Source organism: Ostrea edulis, chromosome 9 (assembly GCF_947568905.1).
Source record: "Ostrea edulis chromosome 9, xbOstEdul1.1, whole genome shotgun sequence".
NCBI lineage: Eukaryota > Metazoa > Mollusca > Bivalvia > Ostreida > Ostreidae > Ostrea > Ostrea edulis.
This window is the reverse complement of record NC_079172.1, coordinates 21,019,908-21,038,174: the sequence shown is the minus strand read 5'-3', so window position 1 is coordinate 21,038,174 and position 18,267 is coordinate 21,019,908. Positions and strand designations below refer to the sequence as shown.

The window sequence follows — 18,267 nt, the reverse complement described above, 5'->3', positions numbered from 1 at the left end:
ACATGTTGCAAGTAAATATCTGCAGTTCTAAGTTGATCAATATGTTTTAAGAGATAATGGGGAAAATATAGAACCATATGTACGTAGATATTGATACATATACACATAACTTACATTCGTAACTTTTGAAAATAACTGACTGTCTACACATTTAAAATGAAGAATACAAATACTTTGCAACCTGGCGAGGATAATTTGAAGTTAGCATGTATAATACATCCATATCTGACCTTAATAACATTTGGTTAAATCCAGTGTTTTCAAAAAGTTTTGATCGATACTCGTAGTACAGAGGACAGTGCAATAAAAAATGAATTTCGTCTTCTACACTATTTTCGGAACAAAGGGTACATGTACTTGTAAATTCGTTCTTCAACAGATTCTCCATGATATCTACCAGTCTCTATTCGTAATGGTAAAATTCCACATCTATAAATTTGCGCCAAAACTGAACGTAAATATTTAGGTATATCCAGAACTACATAATTTCCCCAACCAAAAGATACATAAGTACGCAATTGAATATATACCATATGTCTCTAAATGATATTTCATTTCCAGTGAGAAACGCGTTTAGCTTTCGAAAAGACCATAGCAGAATGATTTAATTTGTCTTAATTAATTGATCACAAGATATGAATGACCCCCCCCCCCCCATAATAATAAAAAAATATATCGTGTTTTCGTAAAATGTTGAAAAGACATGTAATTTTTTGCTGTTGAAAAACTGTATTAGGACTGACTCTCTCTCTCTCTCTCTCTCTCTCTCTCTCTCTCTCTCCATCTCTTTTAAAAACCGTTTTCATTTAGGCCTAGTGGGTTTTATAAAATCAACGAAACGAATACAAAATTCTGTGCAAGTTAATAACTTTGTACTTTGTACGAATATTATACGAACGATATGATGCGCCATGAGTGGGAAAAAAATGGATCCGAATAAAATTTTCAGTCAAGATTCAGCGTTTTTGCAACAGTATCAAGCAGACCTGCATAAACAATCATCACATGAAGGTGTAGCTCAGCGTTCCCACAGTCATATCAGTCTCCTAACAGGAAAACCATCTCAGGTAGACTTTCATTTCTTTTTTGCAGAGGAAATTCGGAGTTTTTCCCAGATGTATGAAATTAATTCACATGTGTTGTAGTTCATGGGAGCATTGTGTATTCACACAGAAACCTGAAGTGTGGATAGCTTGTATAGATCTTACATGTATGTACATACCCCCCCCCCCCTTCTAGACAGATTTTTTTAAATACAGAAGTTGGTTTATACCCCGTGAATCGGTCTCGAAGCAGGTAGCCCCCTGTTTGTTTACATGATTTGTAGCACATCTTTACATATATATTATTATCTCACAAGTGGTCATCTCTAAAGCTTACAGAAGGTACAAACTGACTATTCAGAACGACTTATGAAGGTGATCAGTGGGGAAATAAAGTATTTTGTGGATAATTTGTTGGTTCTGTATAAAAATAATTCTTTCTAGAAAGGGGGGGGGGGGGGGGGTATGGACATGCTATCCACACTTCAGGTGCCTATGTGTATTCATCAAATCTCCCAAAGTTGAACAATAATATATGATAACCATTAGCGTCCCTGTCAGTGTGTTCAAAAGTGGTTGAAAGCTTGGTCTATTCCAAAACAAGATTATATAGATGATAGACCACAGGTATCAGAATTTTAATCAATAAATAGATAAATAAAAAAAACTATCAATATATATGAATATTTATATATATTGATAGAGGTTTTTCTTTTTTTTCTTCTATTTATATCTATTTATTGATTAAAATTCAGATACATGTACCTATGCATAGACCTCATAAAATGTGGCATTGAATAAAAATAACACAAGTTGAAAACATTATTTACTTCTAATGTACTTAGAAAGCATGTTTTCTTTCTATTTCCATAACAATACCCCCCTTTCCTCATAACGTTTATTAGACGTCAACTGACCATGGTTCTTTCCTTCAATCCTGGCTGAGCACCTTCCACATAACTTCGCATACATTTTAACAAATTGCCCTTTCGTTTTTAAAACAAAGACTACTTGTTCCAGTTTTGGATAATTCGCTTATAGAAAATGGTTCAACTAAACTTTTTAAATGGGAATATTATTTTTTATTTATCTATCACAAGAAAGAATTACGGTCAGCATAGGTGAGCTCATAATACTCGCAATCAACACACAAGCTGGTTAAATGCCAGTTACGATTGAATTGACATTTTTTAAAAACGGTCGTGGTGAAGAAAGCGCTTAATGAAACATTGGTTTTTCCTAGCATGCTGCAATTTTTACACCATGATTCAACAAAACTTTATCATTGATTTTATTATTATCAATATTTATTTATTTATTAAAATGATAATTATTGTGTTTTTTTTACTTGTTTTTTTTTTTTTTAATTTCTTAAACCTAGAAAATTGGCATATACAAATTGGTCTATCTCAATATTTTGACATTGACTCCCATTGGTCTTTGGTTAATCTCAAACACTGATCTCCTGTCCACCGTGAACTTACGATAAAGCTTGAAGGTTTACCATTTATTTCATAATGAGCCCACAACACTCTTAAAAGTCCAAATGATTTTGTTATTTACAGATATTAAATACCTCCTCTGCAACTTCTTTGTTGAAGACCTCCCAGGCTGGTCCTATGCTGAGTGGAGCAGCGGCCAGTAGTCCCCAGGTTACACAAGTTATTAAAGGATCACATGGCATGATTCTAAAGAATGTTCCAGCAAGCAGGTACTGCACTCATCCGAGATTCCTCCGACTCTTATCCCCACTTTTATATTGTGTATTTGTGTGCTGATGTTATTCGCAAAGAAATCGAATGGTGAGAAGGAAACCTAAGTCAAAGTGATGCTTCTTTTGTCAGTGTTAGAGATTTTACACAGTGATAGCATCATATTAGTTATGGCTAACTTGTAGAATAATCATCTGATAACTGAATCCTTGCATCTTGAAAGGTAATGCCATGAAATAAAGTTGTAAAAGGTAGGCAAAGCAGCAACATCAGCTAATCGAGTATCGCTGAATTCCCACTTTTTGATATCGAGTCTGCTCAGACTCTCTCCTACATGTCACAATATAAAAGTGGGGGAAAGAATCAGAGGAATATCAGATTAGTAATGCACAGTGTATGAAAGGCTTTGCTATATTCAGTTAAGCAGCCTTTTTTTTCGGATATATCAAAAAGTCTGACCCATGGATTATTGATGTTTAAAACACACTTTAATAAAATTTCTGGAGGTGTTGTGATTATCATTACTGCTTTGTCCCTGTGCATGAATTAAAAAAAATCCCAGCTTTAGTTGATCATCTTACTGCAACTTGTTTTAAAGATGATGAATCACATGTGTTTTGAAGGGTCGTGGTAGGGTCAAAACCAGGAGTTGTTACTAGGACAGTGCCAGTAAATCCATACTTAAAACGATGGAAAAGATTGAAGAAAGTCATTAAAGATCTAATGTTTGTAAGTACCATATAATAAAATAGAACATTTGTTAACTGAATTACAGAGTTTTGAAACACTTGATTGTATACATAAGCCTTCTTTTGCTGTACATTGAAGTTCAGATCCAGTAGGTATAGAGTTGCCCCTTTATATGTCTTTCCCTCATAGAAGGAAAAGCATTTTACTTTGCTGCACTTGTTTGTTCTCTCGACATTTTGTGCAGTGGATGAATGGAGAACATTTTCCCTCACAGATTTCATACTTAGTAGTCATTAGGCTAATCCCTCACAGATTTCATTCTTAGTTGTCATTAGGCTAATACAAAAAACAGATGATCTGTTTTGTGTAGCAGGGCTGTATTTTACAAAAGAATTTACAACTTGCAACCAATTTTACATACTGGAATTTTCCTGTTTTTTTTGTAAGATCATTCTCTCCAATCAGGGATCGAAATTAACATTTTTCACTACTAGCAAATTTTAGCTAGTGGATTATTTTGCAACTAGCAAAATTGAGCTTTTACTAGCATTTTTCAATCGATTGCTGTTTTACATGAATTTAAGAAAACAAGCATGTCTCTTTATCAAAATATAGGGAAAGTCTTTTAAAATCTCCTTTAAAGTGCAATAATAAAAATAAGATTGCGAATTCTTTCATTTAAAATTTAATGAATTATCAGACAACATACAATACATGTGGTGCAAGGTGAGGGTCATAGGGTACACTTGTGCGGCATACTTGCTGTCCAGAGATCTACCACCTATTTACAACATCATGTGGATTGAAATCTTGAAGACTGTTTGCGCCAATTCAAACTATATGTTCAAAACTTTTAGAAATTTCTTCCTAAAAATTCTAGTTGAAAAGAAAACCCCGCGAACTCGGAAGTGTTTGACTATAGAATACAAAAGGACACCGCGTGAAACAGTGACACACTGTCATGTAGACACGAACGAGATCAACATGCTTGCTATTTAAATCAGACATCACTGAGACGCCCAAAGTGTGCTTGAAGTAGGCCATCTTCGACATCACTAACTGAGATGATCTTGGCCTTAGTTATTTATTTGATCCACGTTTACTTTTTCAATACTTGTATATTCATTCTGTAAAGCGTTTCTGTGCACAAGACAAAATTATTGTAAACTTCAAAGTACAGTCAATAAACCGAGGAAATCTGGGAAAACATCGTGTTTTTTTGACTCGCAAAAAGTTGCGATCTCTTGTGATTTTTTACTCACAATTTCAATATTTAGCGAGTATTTCCCTTTAATTTCGTTGCCTGTCCAATGCATTAAAAGTAAGTCTCAGAAAAGTTTTAATTCATGCAATTAAACCAATAACTGTGTAATACAATTTAAGGCGTGAATTTTTGTTTTGTAAAACGGGGCCCCAGGTGTGTATGTCCAAGATCAAGGTCACTACAAGGTCAGAAAGGTTTTATGTGTATAATGGATCTTATAAAATGGATGACTGAGGAATGCTTTATCTCTCAGACTTCATACTTAGTGGGATGATACATATCATGTACATATGATCCCTATATCTTGGCAGATCAGTATGTCCGAGGTCAAGGTCACTACCAGATCAGACAGGTTTTACCTTGTGCAACAGAAAACTGAAGAATGCTTTACCTCTTATTCTTAGCAAGCTGATACACAATAATGTGCGCATAATCCCTACTGCTCTGTAGGTCAGTCCAAGGTCAAGGTTACCACTACCTGCCTCTGTCTCACCTGTAGGTTAATTGGTAATCTATTAAATGTCTGTTTCACCTGTAGGTGAATGGGTAATCTTAGTATTAAATGTCTGTTTCACCTGTAGGCGAATGCGTATTTTATTAAATGTTTGTCTCACCTGTAGGTGAATGCGTATTTTATTAAATGTCTGTTTCACCTGTAGGTGAATGGGTAATCTTAGTATTAAATGTTTGTCTCACCTGTAGGCGAATGCGTATTTTATTAAATGTCTGTTTCACCTGTAGGTGAATGTGTATTTTATTAAATGTTTGTCTCACCTGTAGGTGAATGCGTATTTTATTAAATGTCTGTTTCACCTGTAGGTGAATGCGTATTTTATTAAATGTCTGTTTCACCTGTAGGTGAATGCGTATTTTATTAAATGTTTGTCTCACCTGTAGGTGAATGCGTATTTTATTAAATGTCTGTTTCACCTGTAGGTGAATGCGTATTTTATTAAATGTTTGTCTCACCTGTAGGTGAATGCGTATTTTATTAAATGTTTGTCTCACCTGTAGGTGAATGCGTATTTTATTAAATGTTTGTTTCACCTGTAGGTGAATGCGTATTTTATTAAATGTCTGTTTCACCTGTAGGTGAATGTGTATTTTATTAAATGTTTGTCTCACCTGTAGGTGAATGCGTCAGTCTGTGATGAAGTGGTCCATGTTGAGGAAAAGATTGCTAAAGTGAAGGAAGAGAGAAGGTAAAGGATTTATTCATTCAGTTACAACTGTAAAAGCATGACATAAATATCAGAATCATCCTCATCCAACACAAGCACTTGTTCCCTGCTTAATTCACCTCTTTACATAAGTGTTGGAGTGATAAAGATGCATATATTATAGGATATTGTGTTCAGTAATAGAGACTCTCAGTTCCAAACTTTGTAATAGTAATTAGAGATTCCATCTCAAATCTGAAAATCTAAAAACTGTTATAATTTTTATAGATTTCTATTGAGAAAGCTACTCCACTATGAATCCCTTAAAGATGGTTTACCTGCCCCTGGTAAAGTATCACCAGGGGGCAGCAGTGGTAAGTCTCTAATTCCTGCAGCAGAGAGTAACTCCGAACCAACAATCATCAAAAGCAAATCCAAGAAGAAGGCTTCTGGGAGTTCTGAAAAAAAGAAAATGGCATCAGCGATACCATCAGTGGCCAAAGAGATATTAGGTACAAACTCAGTGATCTTCCTGAAGACACAAAGTATTGCATTGACAAACAAGGTGTATTTGTAGATTTATATATCGATGCTCAATTGTCATTGTTAATTTCAGTGATTTATAGATTTTGATAAAATTGCAAAGAAATTAATTCAGTTGGTTATGCCATCTGTAATAATGAAGGGAATGTGCAAAATAAGATTTCAGCAACCATTGCTACATAACTTCACCGGCCATGGCATGTGTCCAATTCGCTGAAGTGAAGGCTAGTGAAGACGTTGCTGATTCACTTTGAGAAATGTTAGAATGATGATACCAGAAACAATACTGAACATTGCTTTTACAAAAAACAAATGTAGCATTTCATGTAAACTTATAAAACTACTGAAAATTAATTGTAGTGACAAATGGAGCACTATACAATTACAGGCACCTGTCATTTCATTTCTCACTGTCCTTCATAATGTGGTGAATTTTATTTTAATCATGTGCATGTATACAGCATCCATGTTCATCTTTTTCCAGAAACAATGCAAGTAAAGCCAAAGAAATCCAAGTCTCAGGTGACTAAGCGAGTGGTGCCTCAGCTACAATTGGACTCCATGGGGAGACCCATCTTCCCACTCGTGATGGGGGACTTGACTCTGCACAGCTTGGGGGAGGTAAGATTTGTAAAGGTTGTCTAGAATTGAACTGAACAGTTTCATTGTAGAATACAGGAACAGTTGAATGATATGTACACACCAAAAGTAGTCTTTCCATGTCAAAAGTATGGGTCTGTTTAACGTGATCTGAACTTATTTTCACACAGGATAGAGAAATTATTTGATTAGATTTTATCATTTTTTAGAAAGTGTGTATTCATTGTGACCCATTTAAAAGGAATTATTCCAGGATTCTTAATAATTAAGAAAAAATTCAGAGTACCACATAGGTGGTTTTTTGGGTTTTTTTTGGCAGGTATACTATTTTGGCAATTTCCAAAGGTTCACCAATTTAAGAATTACTAAATCCATATACATCAGTATACATATACATTGTGTAATTACATAAAAATGAGTTTACCAAGATTTTATCCACCAGATGAATGATTTTATAGACCCCAAACCCATGAAATTTGTGTCCTGCGAAAAACAATCCCACCCCCACTCCAAAATAAATGTGGTATCCTGGTATTAAAAACATGAAATGATTTCAGGTTGTAGTAGACCGGCCTAGTTTCCACAGTGTTCAGTGTATTTTCCCGGAAGGTTTCTGCACAACACGATACTATGCCTCCACTGTGCTTCCGGACAAGAAGTGTTTATATACTTGCAAAATTTCCAGCAGTATAAAGGGACCACAGGTAAGATTTGTCTTGGTATATCTACGAGGTACACGAAGTATCAGTCTCCTATCTCCACAATGGTATATCTACGAGGTACACGAAGTATCTGTCTATCTCCACAACGGTATATCTACGAGGTACACGAAGTATCTGTCTCCTATCTCCACAACGGAAACCTTCAAAGTGATGATAGCATGTTAAATTTGTAAATGTTATTTAATATTTTAAAATGCTGCAAATTTCAAAATTACTCCATGTGAAGAAAGCAATTATTGCACTTTATGTACTGTTAGTTAAAACTATGACAATGAATTCACCTCTACTAAAACAGTGAATAATTCTTTTGTGGCTTTTGCAGTTTGAGATTGATGCTGACGATGATGAAGATCTCGTTATCAGCAGTCACTCCATTGCAGATTGTCACAATCAGCTGATATCAATTATCAACAAGTCAAGGTCAGTACAAGAAATCAGCAATCACGCTATCGGATATCATTACAATCAGCTGATGTCCATTATCAACAACTCAAGGTCAGTACAAGAAATCAGCAATCACTCTATCGGATATCATTACAATCAGCTGATATCCATTATCAACAAGTCAAGGTCGGTACAACAAATCAGCAGTCATACTATCGGAGTGCGTTCGAGATCGCCATTCCCGTTGTTCTCGTGCTCCGTTCTTAAGAGTCATGAATGGCGAGAACATGTGCGCACGAACGTGTTCTTTGACCACACTACCTACAGAGGTGGTGTGAGTTCTTGCACCTCCAACCTGTTTTCGGGTTGCGTACTCGGCGTTCGGAATCGACAGGAATTCGTACTTGTACGAAGAACGGTGATCTCGAATGCACTCTCAGATATTGTCACAATCAGCTGATCGTTGTTATCAATACATCAAGGGTCTGTAATCATTCTAGTGGATATCGTCATAATCAGCTGATGTCAAGGTCGTTACAATTATCAGCAATCATTCTATCTGAATCGGATATGTTCACAATCAGCTGATCAATTTTATCAATAGGTCTAGGTCGGTACAACTAAATGGCCAGATTATAAGTAACAAATATCCTGGTGATTGAAATGACCTCTTGTAATTTGACCAAAAGATGTAAATTATGCTTGTGTTAAAATCCAAACTTGTATTCTACATATGCAGTCCAGGTAGATATGCAACCTTTCACATTTCAGTTACTTTGGTTTCAGCCATGTAAGCAAATGATGAATATATGGCTGTGTATTCACTTGATACTATTTGAATTTAGTGTTACTTCCCTTTGATACAGAGGCATGGAGATATTGGAGCCCTCAGGAAGAGGGGCAGATTTCTTTGGACTGACTCACCCAGTGGTACAGAATCTCATTCAGAGTTCACCAGGAGCTAAGCGCTGCAGTAACTACAAGTGGGTCAAGTTTGAGATAAGTAAAACTGACACCAATGAGAGTGTTGGCACTGAGATGTTACAGGACCCAACCATAGGATATGATGCCTTCAGAGTGGCACTGATCAAAGGTAAAACTACACTGTACACAGAATAAATACTGTAGAATTACTGTAAAATCACAGAATAAATACTATAAATCCACAGAATGAATACTGTAAAACCACAGAATGAATAAATATAAAACCACAGAATGAATAAATATAAAACCACAGAATAAATACTGTAAAACCACAGAATGAATAAATATAAAACCACAGAATGAATACTGTAAAACCACAGAATGAATACTGTAAAACCACAGAATAGATAATACAGGTATAAAACCAAAGAATGAATAATATAAAACTATTGAATAAATAAATATAAAACCACAGAATGAATACTGTAAAACCACAGAATAGATAAATATAAAACCACAGAATAAATAAATATAAAACCACAGAATAAATACTGTAAAGCCACAGAATAAATAATATAAAACCACAGAATTGATACTGTAAAACCACAGAAAATACTGTATAATCACAGAACACCCTAAAATTACAGAATAAATAATGTAAAATCTCAGAATAAATACTTTAAAGTCTCAAATTTTCATAAGGGATTAATTTTCATTGATTACATGGTAGGGACATGGTCTACCACAGACACCACAAACATGTCAAAAGAAAATTTCGTCCCACAAAAATAAAGGATTACCGTATAACGGTTTTTTTCTGTGGGGTTATAAATTTGGCTTATTTTAGTGGTTAGATAGCTTTCCGCCAAAATTTCAATCACCAAATATGCATTCAATTGCGGCTTCAGTACTTGAGAGAGAGAAAACTCTTCCCTTTCCGCCAAAATTTATTAGGGCTATTCCAGAAATAAATACATGGGGGGGGGGGGGGGGGGGGGGGGGGGTGCACCTTTTGTACATACCAAGCACCCATAAAAAATAAATAAAAAATTACTCCATGACCCATCAAATTGATAAACTCATTTTACAATGACCCATCTAATTAAAAAAAACAACTATTAAACCAGACCCACCACAAAAATATTTTTAAAAATGAAAACGGTACAAATCTCGCGAGGTTTTCGGGACAAACATTCTAGTCAATGACGCGGTAATGCCTGTGTGACATTGTATCACAGTAGTTCTGCTATTATCATGAAATGGGTATGGATATGTTTTTCCACGAATCGTTCGTCTTCTAATGGAGCCCGCACCCGGAGGCCTCTATATCACCATCACACCGACTGATAAATATAACGCATCGGTACCCTCGTATAAATCAACTAAGGTTTGCCTATTTTTTATTAGAAAACGGAATACCTATTGGTTTCAAAATATTCCCAAAATCGATGCACTGTAAACTGTAATAATCTACAGAACAGAGTTCGCCGCCATCACGTCCAAAGGGACCCTACTGAACGCGCCTCTTATTTGAAGAGTGCCGTAATGGAAATTTATGCGCTGCAAAGAGCGACAACTCAAATAGTTCTGTTACTTCCGATTTCGAAATCACGTTTTCAATTTTCCCTCCGACGTTTTGTAACCAACACGACAAGAGCGACAATAAAAATATTCTGAAAACTCAACACCCACGTGGCACAAAATAAAACAATAGAAACTACCCACTACCCATAATAAATATTTTTTTAACAGGCCAACCACGGACCAAATAAAATATGAAAAAATACGACCACCCACACAAAAAAATATCATTTGCCGCCCGACCCCCCATTTGATCATTTCTGTTACAGCCCTTAGTATACCTTTCCAGCAAATCGCCAAATTTTAGACCTGCGGAATAAACCCACTATACTGTATGTGATATTGAAAAATTAAGCAGTTGTCAGTCAAATGCATAAAAATTTAGCATTAATGTATATGATAAACAGAATTAAATGTTTTTACTACAAATGTGCAGAATTCACTCTGACAACATCAATGTCATTCAAGGATTTATCTTTTCTGATGCCTGGTTTGTCTTTCTGTAGGTGGAATCAAACACCAAATGCCATTTGAATCTTCTGGAAGTCTGCGATCACTGCTAACCACGAAACCCTCTACAAAAACTTGAAATATGCATTCTTAACTTTATGAAACAATCAGTTCATCAGAAGTTGTGCTGATGAAGTTGGAGGACATGCATTGTGAAATACACATCAAAGTGATTAAAACATAGCTGAGACCTGGATCCATGTGCGATGCATACCATATATAATTACACAAAAAAGTGACATGTACATGTAATTGTGGTTAGGATTCACATTAAAGATATTTTTTTATAAGATGGTATTAGTGAGACACTGTCCTTCCATTAAAGTATGACCACAACATCTTGTTGCAAATTTGAGACTGTACAACATGTCATAAATTATTTCACCTGTTTTAACCCAAATAATTTGACCTTGACAGAAGCTTTAACCTTAATCTTTCAGTTCATCATAAAGAAGACTCATTCGTGTATATATGTTATATTAAAATCATGATCTACACTTCAGCTGTGTTGATGTTTAAAGAGATAAACAAAATGCTTACAATCTTAAGGATGAATGCTACACCAGAGAAATTTGATATGGATGAAAAGTGGAGGATATATACAACATTGAACAATATTTTGAAATTGCAAACTTTCGAATTTACTTTATTTAGTAAAAAAAAATGCAGTTTAAGTAGATCTGAAAAGAATGTAACCCCATCTGGACTCGAACCCGAGATCTACAGTTCAGCAGACAACGTGCTAACCTACTGAGCTACTCGGCTAAGCAATATTTGAAATGAATAAACAAATATTGCTGATATTTATGGTTACAGTTGACATGTATTTACATGCCTGATAGAACAGTTAAGAATCTGTCACATTCATACTGCATGAAAAGTCGATTAATGCCTTTATCTGTTTTGTGCTTAAATAAGATTTTTTTTAAATTAATGATTCTATGTGTATTTAAATTTTATCAACTCGCAGACAGATTAGCCATTTCGAAAACAACTCGTTGATTCTCTGATCCTCTCTAATGTATTGGTCTCTCACAGGTCGGGTCATTGTCCGCTGTACCTGTTGAAATACTAAAGCTCTATATTGTATTCGCTTCAGTGTACTAGTATTTTAATAAATGATGGTTTATACATGCAAGTTTTAACAATGATATCGTTTTTTTTTTCCAAGAAACAATAAAGCAAACTCGAACTGTTGTATGGGCTAACATTTTATTTAATGAAGCCTGAAGAGTATTTGCAATTGAAAAGTTCTTGGCCAGGTTAAATTTTGTGACTTGTAAATGAACTTACAATGGGACAAAATTTAGGAAGGAACAACACACCCAAGAAATCTGATATGGATGGAAAATGGAAGATATGTACAATATTTTGAAAATCATCAAATTTACCTTGTTTAGTTTTTCCAAAAGTTATTTTTCATTGTTGAACAAAACAACTGTTTATGAATGCAATGTGATAATTTATTGCATGAATATTCAGGCATTTGAAGATTTATGCATCTGGCCATGAAAAATATATGCAAGAATCTTAACATTTCTCTATAGTTATCTAGCTACAAATGTTTGTTATACCAAATTAATGTATTCTACTGAAAAAAAAACAACAACATGACGGAAACCTTGATATTTATTCACCTTTATTATAGAGATTTAGACAAAAAGTACTACATGATGAAAAGTTCACTTTCATCATGATGCATATATTGTACATGTTTCAATAATCAGTACACAAAACTTAACAACAGTCTTTCTCCAGTCTACAGAGAAGTTTGGTTATGGAATTCGCTATTTATTGACCTGCGCTTCCTCTCTCTTCTCGGCCTCCTCTTTACGTTGCATGGCCATATAATATACATTAGCTCGCCTCCTCTGTTTCTCAGCCTCCTCCTCAATTTTAGAAGTGGGAAACAAATTTCCCTCATGATAATAATTTCCTACACAAAGTGAAACGATGATGAAAACTCCTGATGCTGCTCTTAAATTCATCATTCTCTGAGAAAGAGCCTGGTTACCTTTCTTGATTGCCCGGACTCCATTTATGAAAGCATAAAAACAAATGCCAAAACCTGGAAGGAAAATGCAAAGTTTACATGGCATTAACAATCATATTAAGCCACAGTGCAATATTTTGTGCAAAACTGGGTATGGATTCAGATTTTTTTTCTATATCGGAGACAAAAATTAGGTCGAGCACAATCTCTTGATTTAGCTATATAGCTTTATTAAGCTATATAGCTTTATAAAGCTATTTGAAATCTTTAGTCAAAGTAATTTATAAAAGTAGAATTTAAATGAGTGAACATATTTCATCTTTTGAAGTGCATACAACACATTGTAAACAAAAAATAATTCTTAAACTACGTCCCTTAGGAATATTTTGATCCACAATTGTCAAATGTTTTACAGTTTATGATTATTAAGTTGTTGAGTAGCAGTTATCCAATCTTCAGAATAGAATAAAAGTCAATGAGAATCAACAGAATAATGGATTGCATGGCCATCAGGTTACACGTAAAGTCGGCATACTTTTCTATGCTTCAACACACACAGGCTAGCGGATATTTAAGGAGGTACTCTACATTGTCATAATGGCTGAGTTCTCAGTAGGTTAGCATACCGATTGATCAACTGTAGGTCACAGGTTCAAGTCCAGCAGGGGTTTTAATTCTTTTTTCAGATTACCTTCTACAAAAACTGTATTTTTTGACAAAATAAAGTAAATTTGAAAATTTTCAACTTCAAAATATTGTATATATCCTCCACTTTTCATCTACATCAAATTTCTCTGGTGTAGCATACATCCTTAACAACACAAAAGAAATTCTCTTTTCATGAGAAATCTTCAAATGATGTAGTATTGTAATGAACTCTAATTAGAATAGTGTTGTGATTCGTTCAAAGTATAAACACATAAAAAAAATTATGCAACTTTTTGGCTTTACCACTGCATTTAAATAATTCGAACAATCTAAACTTGCTTAATCAAGCTATTTCGAATAGCTTTATAAAGCTATATAGCTAAATTAAGATATTGTGTTGGATCAGGACCTGAAAATAGCACAAGCACCTGAAGTGTGGATAGCTTGTATAAATCTTATGTAAACCCAACCCCCCCCGTAAAATTACTCGAATTTTTGTCTATACAGAACCAATAATTTATCCAAAATATGTTATTTCCCCACTGACCACCCTCATAAGTCGTTCTGAATAGTCAGTTTGTACCTTCTGTAAGCTTTAGAGATGACCACTTGAATCGTGAATCGGTCTCGGAGCACGTAGCCCCGTTTGTTTGCATAATTTGTTGCACACCTTTACATATATTAGTATCTCACAAGTGGTCATCTCAAAAGCTTACAGAAAGTACAAACTGACTATTGGGTGTCCGGGTAGTGCTCTCGCTTCTCACCTCTGTGACCCAAGTTCGATCCCCGTGATCAGCAGTGGTTGTATGCGAGAGGGTTACGACGGTCGCACACATGGGTTTCCTCCGGGTACTCGGGGTTTCCTCCCACATAAATAACCCCCTAGTGCAATCATACATGCATCAAAGGACCCCATTGGAAATAAGCTTTAGAGCTTCCATGGGTTATCCTTGGTATCTATGTATGTATATTTGTATGCAAGTATATACCTGTAACAGGAAGGGAGAAAATGCAATGGACCAGACCGGAATTCGAACCCGGGCCCCCCGAATCTCTAGTCAGGTGCTCTACCAACTGAGCTATCTGGCCACCGGCAATCGAACCCGGCTGACCGCTACATTCCTCCCTCCTTAAATGTCTTCACACTTGAAGACATCAACCCAGGATCTTTATCCCCTGGCAGGCATTTTCACCTGTCAGTTCCAGGGGTTGGTCTACGGCACCAAATGTAACAGGAAGGGAGAAAATGCAATGGACCAGACCAGGATTTGAACCCAGGCCCCCTGAATCTCTAGTCAGGTGCTCTATCAACTGAGCTATCTGGCCACCGGCAATCGAACCCAACTGCATGACCGCTCATACTGAATAAACATTTATTTTTATTTATTCAGAACGACTTATAAATAAGGGTGATCGGTGGGGAAATAACATATTTTGGTTTTGTATAAAATAATTTCATGGGGGGGGGGGGGGAGGATGTACACAAGATCTATACAAGCTATTCCACACTTCAGGTGCCTTTGGAAAATAGTGCTCACTGTTATGATAAATTTTACAGTGCACGTCACTATTGACATTTAAATTGTACACTTCTTTTGACCATTAGCACAATTTCAAAATTCTGTAGACATTTGGCTCCAAGCCTTTAAGGATTATGTGTTTAATAATACCTCCTATTACAAAAGGATTTTTCTTTGCATATGCCGAGAGTTTTTCAGTAAACGTTTGCTTAGTAGTTTCAGATACACTAGTAAATCCTTCAATATAAGGTCTAGCAGTTGGTGGATCGAAATATTTCACTTGTTGCTTGTTGGCTGGAAGATACGCAAACTTTTTATCCTTCTCTGACATTGTTTAGGAAATTCGAATCATTGGGTACGAAAGTACTACCGATTCTATCCAAGTTAAGTCGTCAGAAACATTCTCTCTTTTTATTGTTATGTATCTTTGGTATTTTTGAAATAAAATAACAGGTAATATTTTGGCGGGCACAAATTGACCTTATCTGCATATTTTAGGGATGAAACGAGAGGATCTTTAAAATAACTGATGTAGTAATGGTTTTGCACGAATCAGTAGAGGTACGAGTTACGGTTATGGAATCACGGATATTTCCGGTTCCACCACGTGCTGAGGTTGTTTGATAACAAACGCGTTTATTTTAAATCCTTTGCATACGTTGAAACATGTAAACATGGGTAAATTGAGAAAACAAAGAAAGGGAAAGAAGTTCAACTATGATTTGAATCGGAAGAAGGCATGGAAAAAGTCAAAGAAATTGCCAACCATCCAATGGTGTGTACTAGGTCTATATTTTAAATATGGCTGGCTGACTATGCCAATTTTAGTATAATAATTTTAAGAACGCCTGTATTTTGACGGTTATTCGGATTATTAACGAACATATGAGGCTTTTATTAAGTGCTTGTAAATAAAATCTTTGGGGTGTTTTTAAATGTAAAATGAAATGGCTGAAGAAAAATCGGAAGTTGCCAAATTCATATTGCAATGGCTGGAAAATATTTTGGGGCTATGTATTGCATTAGCTGCAGATGCGTAGCTCCTTGGAACAGGCCAGAGAGCTACAGATCGACCCTTTATAAAAGCATATGATTTACTGTGGAGGTACACTTGCACATGATGAGATCTTGCATCACCAACTCAAGTATTTATTTCATATAGAAAAATATGTCACATTTTACCAAAACACTTGTGTCCAAGCATACCTTGTAATGTGTAATATGTATACGGTGTGACCGTTGAGACGAGCGAAGACCCATGACATCTTACAACACGACTTTAGGCATTTCATTTAACGCGGGAAATATAACGCAGTTGATGTAAACAGTGCATTGTGATGTCATCATTAGCTGCAATATTTTTTTCTTTCAAACCAATCAATTATCCACAACAAAACGTACAAAGGTATGGGAAAGCTTGTTTTGAATTTAAAATCATTTGTGGTACTTTCCAAACTATTTATTTGTTTTATCTACGGGGTTGTCAATGAAGTATACCGCAGTGACGGCGACATTTTTGCGGAGGCATTATGGGTAGTCCCCATCATTTTTCAGCTGATGAAGAGCAAACCACGTGACTCAATTGCGTAATCATTGGAGCGAGCTCGTTGCTTTGTGACTCGAGCTTCGCTCGCTATTAAAGCCCCATGTGAACTAAAAACACATAGATTCAAGTATTTTAATCGAGCATACGTGTCCAGTATTTAAAAGAACCTTGGTAATGATAAATCTCTGAGGATTAAATATTTATCAGTGTTGTAGTCTTCATGTTGTTCGGTGCTTTTGCAGTTCTCAGATAAAGAATGCATGGGATTCCAGAAAGTCAATGAGAAAAAACCTGGAAGAGATGGGAATTTCTGCAGATCCTAACCAAACATTAAAAATTCCCAAGACAAAGGTAAAGTTGGTTATTTAGCAAAAAAAAAAAATTTCATTAGGCCAAAAATAAAAATTGATTTGTTTGATGTACTCTGACCAACCCGTCAAATTTGCTCCTACCCGATCATTTTTTTCAGCAATTTTAAATTTTATTTTATTTTTTTTGGTTCCCTTGAAAAATAGAAAATTCTCCTTACTTTAAAACTAAATATTAAAAAATTTCATGACATTAAAAAACAAACAAGCAAAAACACCTACCTACCGACCCACCTTGAAAAATGTGGGTCAGAGTACATCAAACAAAAATATTTTTAATGATGGCCTTATCGCAGTCATACATGGACATTTTCAATTATAATTTGGAATGTAGACTAGATACATGCATGAGAATACACAGGTCCTCACAGTTTTTGATCACAAACGTTCTATTGCAAGAGTTATCTAACATGACTGCAAGACTTATCTGTCTTGTCTCAGTAAGAACTCTTATTTTCAGGACTTTTCCTGGTGTTCTTTTAAACAGGTTTTAGAGTATACCTTTATAATGAAAGTTTACAGAATAAGTTTTACTTCCCATAGTGGTTAATAGTATCATAATAATTAATTATAAATCCATCTTGCACTTCCATGTGTTTTAAAACTTATGCAATTTATTCCTCTTCACAACTGATTCAAGAAATTGAAAGCACCAATATGATGTTCTGTTTTTGTATCCTTTGCTTCTGATGTATTTTGACTCCCTTGGACTTTCACACATCACAAATGTGAATGTGTCCCTTGGACTTTCACACATCACAAATGTGAATGTCTCCCTTGGACTTTCACACATCACAAATGTGAATGTCTTCCTTGGACTTTCACACATCACAAATCTGAATGTCTCCCTTGGACTTTCACACATCACAAATTTGAATGTCAGCGGGGGCATTCATTCATGCTGACACATATTGTTCTGACCAAAATTTGTTTTCTATAAATTTTTCACATTTTTTACTTCTTCAAAACACCTTGGCCAATTTTAATCAAACTTACAACAGTTGTAACAGATCCCTTGTAGTGGAATTAAATATGTGTTCAAACAACAGTTGTAAC

General features: G+C 35.3%; 3 protein-coding genes across 4 annotated transcripts in view; 2 read left to right on the top strand and 1 right to left on the bottom strand.

The window, feature by feature from the left end:
* Positions 1-831: 831 nt before the first annotated feature.
* On the top strand, positions 832-12,281 carry LOC125659418 (transforming growth factor beta regulator 1-like). 2 transcript variants are annotated; one of them, XM_048891092.2, is made up of 10 exons: positions 832-1,067; positions 2,609-2,754; positions 3,379-3,484; positions 5,841-5,911; positions 6,158-6,381; positions 6,897-7,033; positions 7,570-7,716; positions 8,057-8,154; positions 8,985-9,211; positions 11,130-12,281. In XM_048891092.2, exons 1-10 carry the CDS (start codon positions 912-914, stop codon positions 11,210-11,212), a joined length of 1,395 nt encoding a protein of 464 aa, XP_048747049.2. In that variant the 5' UTR covers positions 832-911; the 3' UTR covers positions 11,213-12,281. The 2 variants fall into 2 exon arrangements, with proteins under 2 accessions (XP_048747049.2, XP_048747050.2); XM_048891093.2 differs by lacking the exon at positions 832-1,067 and adding an exon at positions 1,187-1,210.
* A 468-nt stretch (positions 12,282-12,749) lies between these two features.
* Positions 12,750-15,683, bottom strand: LOC125658463 (uncharacterized). Its single transcript, XM_048889727.2, has 2 exons — positions 15,448-15,683; positions 12,750-13,201 (listed from the first exon to the last, which is right to left on the bottom strand). The coding sequence occupies exons 1-2, from the start codon at positions 15,626-15,628 to the stop codon at positions 12,921-12,923; spliced, it is 462 nt and encodes a 153-aa protein (XP_048745684.1). The 5' UTR covers positions 15,629-15,683; the 3' UTR covers positions 12,750-12,920.
* Positions 15,619-18,267, top strand: part of LOC125657699 (uncharacterized) — a 33,785-nt gene continuing 31,136 nt past the window's right edge. The window contains exons 1-2 of the mRNA XM_048888434.2: positions 15,619-16,072; positions 17,086-17,194. Coding sequence (XP_048744391.1) covers positions 15,972-16,072; positions 17,086-17,194 — 210 coding nt within the window. The 5' untranslated portion in view covers positions 15,619-15,971. The remainder of the gene's footprint in view (positions 16,073-17,085; positions 17,195-18,267) is intronic.

Bases quoted from the DNA above. Each gene is read 5' to 3' on its own strand.
- LOC125659418 (XM_048891092.2), top strand. From the start codon at position 912: ATGAGTGGGAAAAAAATGGATCCGAATAAAATTTTCAGTCAAGATTCA. The intron at 3,485-5,840 runs GTAAGTACCATA...TCTCACCTGTAG, and splicing joins TCATTAAAGATCTAATGTTT to GTGAATGCGTCAGTCTGTGA. The intron at 7,034-7,569 runs GTAAGATTTGTA...AAATGATTTCAG, and splicing joins CTCTGCACAGCTTGGGGGAG to GTTGTAGTAGACCGGCCTAG.
- LOC125658463 (XM_048889727.2), bottom strand. From the start codon at position 15,628: ATGTCAGAGAAGGATAAAAAGTTTGCGTATCTTCCAGCCAACAAGCAA. The intron at 13,202-15,447 runs GTATTATTAAAC...TTTTCCTTCCAG, and splicing joins AAATCCTTTTGTAATAGGAG to GTTTTGGCATTTGTTTTTAT.